At 49.1% G+C, this 6,000-nt stretch overlaps 1 protein-coding gene across 5 annotated transcripts in view; it reads left to right on the top strand.

Annotated features, from left to right (window-relative positions):
- Positions 1–415: 415 nt before the first annotated feature.
- GCLC (glutamate-cysteine ligase catalytic subunit) overlaps positions 416–6,000 on the top strand; it is a 197,145-nt gene continuing 191,560 nt past the window's right edge. For 2 of the 5 annotated variants that reach the window (XM_063916711.1, XM_063916714.1), the window contains exon 1: positions 416–727. In XM_063916711.1, the coding sequence (XP_063772781.1) occupies positions 578–727 (150 nt within the window). In that variant the 5' untranslated portion in view covers positions 416–577. The remainder of the gene's footprint in view (positions 728–6,000) is intronic. The other 3 variants (XM_063916713.1, XM_063916712.1, XM_063916709.1) reach the window with 2 other exon arrangements.

Here is a 6,000-nt window from a genome sequence, read left to right as displayed (position 1 = left end):
TCATTTTTCAAACTCCTTTATCAATTATCATTTATCCATCTCCACCTTGTCACTTGTTAAGGCTTAATACATTCAAGCCTTGGTTTTATCCACAACCGCACAGTAACCCCTAGTGCGTGACACACGTGGTAAATGCAAAACTGTTATGTCACGCTGCAGCAATGGATCTACTTCAGTATGTTGCTGTCAATGCACAGATAATACAAGTCACTCCGGGCGGCTTGGTAACCATGATGTCAGCACTGACATATTACGGGACACAACCGGCAGCGACAGAGTTAACCGAGAGCCGTTCCCTCCCCGCAAGCGAGTAAAAGTGCCGAGTCACGGAGGGGAGTGACGCACTGCACCGCCCACGTGACAGGGGGCAGCTGCTTGCTGCTGTTGCGCGTGCGGCGTGTGGGCGGGGCGTGTGCTGGTGACAGTGCGGGTCACGTGAGTCGCTCGCCGCCTCATAACACACTGTTGGGGGACGGTGTCGCGTGACAGAGACCGGCACTCGCGCTGCTTCCTCCGCTCCAGCGCCGGAGGCCGACCGCTACGTCCGCACAGCTCTGCCGGCACAGGAGCCGCGGTCATGGGTCTGCTGTCTCACGGCTCCCCACTCAGCTGGGAAGAGACGAAGAAGTACGCGGACCACGTCCGGCAGCACGGCATCCTCCAGTTCCTGCACATCTACAACAAGGTGAAGGAGCGCCAGAAGGACGTGCTGAAGTGGGGCGACGAGGTGAGATCCGCGCGTGCACGCCGGCTGCTGCTGCGGGACCCCCTCTCCCTTCGCCGGATGGGGGCGCTAGATGTCACGGTCTCCGGGCGCTGCTCCGCAGGCTGGTGGTGGCAGCAGGCTGCCCCTGCATGCTCCACTGGCGGCGGTCCCCCCATGCCGGCGCGCACTGGTGCTGGGGAACACACCTCCGGTGCACGGCCTCCCTCTCCACATGCTGTGTGTGTCCGGCTGTCAGCGCCGCCTGTTGGTTACTGCGGGGTGAAGTGTGGGGGTGTCAGGCGACTCCTCAGCACGGGGCAGCTCCGTTACACAACTTGTACGGAAGTTTCCTGGCCTGATGCTCGCTGCAGCTTGCCCGCATTGCCCTGCTGGCACCGAACATGATGGCGTTCCTGCGTGCATACTATAGGTGCTGTGTGGGATGCTACCAGGCAGGGGATCTCTGCTTGTATGGAGTGTGTAAGGCAGCAGGTTCAAGCTCCAAGTGGTTTAGGGGTCTATTCATTGTAAAAAACAAAACAAATGATGGTGCCCATACGCGACATCGCCAGTGCGATGAAATTGCACCTGAACTGCCAGAGTGATTACCGTGTGATAGATCTCATGGTAATCACGTGATGGGCACGTCACTGCCGAGTGCTGGCGGGTGCCCATCGCTGTGCGATATATAGCATGTGTTTTTAAAAACACATGCGATCGCACTGCGATTCGATAAATATTAAGTGCATCACATACTATCTTGAGATGTGAGATTCGACCAGCGTGCCTGCGCTTTGCGTCGCATGGTACCTAAAATGTGCATACAATCCTTCGATTTCTCTCACAGATGTGGTCGAAATAGAAGATTACTACCGATTATCTCACAAGTGTTTGGGCACCATTAGTTATCACTGTACATCTCATTGGTTCGATGCGATGTATAGCTGTTGTAAGTAGCAATTCTTGTATACTCTGCCTTCTGGCAAAGTGATCTGGTAGTGAGTTATTCTCCATGTTGTCCCCACTGCAATGCGCAAAGTCAGCCGGCGCCAGTGTTGCCGGTTAACCACATGGGAGGCAGGGGCTGCTGGGAGGTCAGCTGGGCAGAGAGCAGGGTTATGGCCAAAACCAAGTTGGGGAAAGTACCTCTGATGTCACCAGGGGAAGGAGTAAGCTGAGAACAGGGTACCCGAAATACACCCTTGCGGGCTCTGCTTCAGGGTTACTGAGGGGGAGTAGTTGGTGGTGTGGATAGTGAAAGTACTATCCTGCTGGCCTAGCTCCTCCCCCCGATGTCAGAGGTCCTTCAGCCCACTTGATTTTAGAATGTACCCAGAGAGCAGGGAAGCATTGAGCTTCCCTGTGGCTACTGCACCGATGTTGTTTAGTTTGCGCCATACTAAGATTACTAACCTGAACTCAATGGACAAAAAGAAAGCAGAGCTTTCTGTTCCTTCATGAATCGCATTCTCCATACTAAAGTGTGGTTATGCGATTCAGCCACGGAGTGGGGGTGACGCTGGAGAAGTCTGGAAAGAACTTCTCCACGGTAACCTGCTCCATGCATACCACGAAGCGGACAAAAAACAGGGCTTTTCTCTGCTACATGATAAGACCTCTTAAGCCAGGTACACGCTAGCCGATGTGTGTACCTGCCAGCAGTGGGAACCTGGTGTTTAGGGAGCAATGGCGGGTGCTGCTTAATTGCGTTTGTTAATGAGCTCCTTCCTCGTCTGTACTGTTCAGCGCATTGTTACCGACATCGCAGTGATAAGTGCAAGGTGACAAATACACCAGCCAATCAGCTCCTAACTGTTAATTTACAGATTGGAGCTGATTGGCTGGGGCATTTATCACCTTGCACTTATCACTGGTTTATCACTTCCTTATTCCTTCTCCAGGTTAATACGTCTGCCCCATTGAGTGTACACACTAGACGAGATTGTAAAAGATCTTGCTCAGAATGGCCTTTCTGAGCGATATTTTATCTTCTCGTCTAGTGTATGGGCCTTTAGTATTCTCTAGGTTGGGGTGGAAATTGCTTTTCAGTGGTATAAGACCATTGATTTTTTTTTTTTCATTGAGTTCTTCTGATGTAATAGTTGCATCGACAGTTTTGGTGGCACAAGCTTAGCCATCTTTTGATGTTGGGCATCTGATGTCCATCCCTACTCTAGGTACTTTTTAGTATGGTTTCTGGAGCTTGTGATGTTTTGAAGATCATCAACCACTCTGTTGCAATGACTACAAGTACATAGGGATTTAGTACAATTTAGCAGCGGACGGGATGCCTGCTGTCAGTATCCTGCACCATAGAATGCCGGCAGCAGGTTGAGCGCAAAGAGTACCCTTGCAGGCTCGCTGTGCTTGCTGTGTTTTTTTTTTTTATCCCCTCTGAGTGTCGTGGGAATAGTCCTGTTGCGCTGGTATCCTGACAGCCAGCAAATTAAATGTATCCTGTACATAGCACATTGATGCAAATTACCTGTCTTTACACAGCAAAAGTAGATTTGAGATATTTAAAGCTTAAAAGGGCATATTTATCATTTACATTTCATGTTCTAAGTTCACCCAAATTCACATTGTAATATTTGAATACCTCCTTAGGATGTATCACATGCAGGGACAGCGCTTGCAAGAATGGTCTGTCCCTGTAAATCCTCCCATAGCACTTCCTGAGTGTGCATGCGCTACTGCTAGTTACCATGCCTCCTGACTCTGCACTTACCTGCAAACTGCTTCATCCGGGGATCTGTCTCTGGCCAGCTGCTGCTGTCTCCCGATAGCATCTACTTTGCAGCACTGATTCATAGCATCAGCTGATAGGGGAATCACTGTAGTAGCTGGACACCGCACCCTGATTACAGCATCGTGTAGGTAAGCTTTTTTTTTTTAACAATCTGTGGTCTATTCAGGCACACGTGGTTGATCACAGGGGCTGTCTCTGAGCTCAGCCTTCACTGCCAGCATGTAGAGAAGGGTATGGCCACACTTCGGTCGACAGTGACTAGGTGTCGTTTTCTTCGTAAAGTGATGGGGAACCCCAGTTAGTGCACCGTGTCCCCTCGCATGGCTCTGGCAAGGTGCCTCGCTTGGCACAGGTTATTATTTCCAGTTGTAGTCCACGTGGATCGTAAAGTGAGAAAAGTTTAAAAAAAAAATGAGAGAAAAACGCATGTCAACCTAGTACATGTCGACCTAATGACTGTATCCCGCAGAGAAACAGGGTTGGAATTTTTTATTTTTTTTTCCTTATACTCATCTTATTTTTTGGGTAGTAATGGTTTAATGAAGGAAAATGTAATCCTGCTTATTATAATATTACTGTGAAAATTTGCTATCTACTGTATTAGAAACCATGATCAACCATGTTTTAATACTTACTAAATATAAACCATCCAAAGCAGTGTGTTTGGTGTAATGGTTATCATTACTGCCTCACAGCACTGAGGTCATGGATTGGGTCCCCAACATGGCTCTAATTGAGTGGAGTTTGTATATTCTCCCCGTGCTTACGTGGGTTTCCTCCAGGTACTCTGGTATCCTCCCACAATCCAAAAATATACTGGTAGGTTATTTGGCTCCCAACTAAATTAATCCTAGGGTGAATGAGTGTGCATGTACATGTGGTAGGGAATATAGATTGCAAGCTCCACTGGGGCAGGGACTGGTAAACTGCCAAATATTTTTTGTAAGGTGCTGCGGAATATGTGTGCGCTTTATAAATAACAAACAACGTTATTAGGTTTATTTTACATCTTTCAATAAAACCAACTTTTTACCACTTATTCCTATTACATCTGAATATATGTAAATACACTAAACATTAAAACATACAAAGTACACTCTTAACATAGGACTGAAGGTTTGGAATTGAAATAAATGTGAAGTAGATTAAACCTTGCACTATTTCTGTGTTTCTCCAACGTCCTAAGTGGATGCTGGGGACTCCGAAAGGACCATGGGGAATAACGGCTCCGCAGGAGACTGGGCACAAAAGTAAAAGCTTTAGGACTACCTGGTGTGCACTGGCTCCTCCCCCTATGGCCCTCCTCCAAGCCTCAGTTAGATTTTTGTGCCCGAACGAGAAGGGTGCACACTAGGTGGCTCTCCTGAGCTGCTTAGTGAAAAGTTTAAGTATAGGTTTTTTATTTTCAGTGAATCCTGCTGGCAACAGGTTCACTGCACCGAGGGACTAAGGGGAGAAGAAGCGAACTCACCTGCGTGCAGAGTGGATTGGGCTTCTTAGGCTACTGGACATTAGCTCCAGAGGGACGATCACAGGCCCAGCCATGGATGGGTCCCAGAGCCGCGCCGCCGGCCCCCTTACAGAGCCAGAAGACTGAAGAGGTCCGGAAAATCGGCGGCAGAAGACGTCCTGTCTTCAATAAGGTAGCGCACAGCACCGCAGCTGTGCGCCATTGCTCTCAGCACACTTCACACTCCGGTCACTGAGGGTGCAGGGCGCTGGGGGGGGGCGCCCTGAGACGCAATAAAAACACCTTAGATGGCAAAAAATACATCACATATAGCTCCTGGGCTATATGGATGCATTTAACCCCTGCCAATTTTTCCTTAAAAAAGCGGGAGAAAGGCTCCGCCCCTTCTCGGCGGCCTATCTCCTCAGCACACTGGCGCCATTTTCCCTCACAGCTCCGTTGGCGGGAAGCTTCTTGACTCTCCCCTGCAGTCCTGCACTACAGAAACAGGGTAAAACAAGAGAGGGGGGGCACTAAATTGGCAGATAAATCTATACAGCAGCTATATAAGGGAAAAACACTTATATAAGGTTATCCCTGTATATATATAGCGCTCTGGTGTGTGCTGGCAAACTCTCCCTCTGTCTCCCCAAAGGGCTAGTGGGGTCCTGTCCTCTATCAGAGCATTCCCTGTGTGTGTGCTGTGTGTCGGTACGTTGTTTCGACATGTATGAGGAGGAAAATGGTATGGAGGTGGAGCAATTGCCTGTAATAGTGATGTCACCCCCTAGGGAGTCGACACCTGACTGGATGGTCTTATGGAAGGAATTACGTGATAGTGTCAGCACTTTACAAAAGACTGTTGACGACATGAGACAGCCGGCAAATCGGTTATTACCTGTACAGGCGTCTCAAACACCGTCAGGGGCTCTAAAGCGCCCGTTACCTCAGATGGTCGACCCAGACACGGACACTGACTCCAGTGTCGACGGTGAGGAAACAAACGTATTTTCCAGTAGGGCCACACGTTACATGATCACGGCAATGAAGGAGGTTTTGAACATTTCTGATACTACAAGTACCACAAAAAAGGGT

The sequence above is a fragment of the Pseudophryne corroboree genome, chromosome 4 (assembly GCF_028390025.1).
Source record: "Pseudophryne corroboree isolate aPseCor3 chromosome 4, aPseCor3.hap2, whole genome shotgun sequence".
NCBI lineage: Eukaryota > Metazoa > Chordata > Amphibia > Anura > Myobatrachidae > Pseudophryne > Pseudophryne corroboree.
The sequence above is the reverse complement of the archived record's forward strand: the minus strand, read 5'-3'. Positions and strand labels throughout refer to the sequence as shown.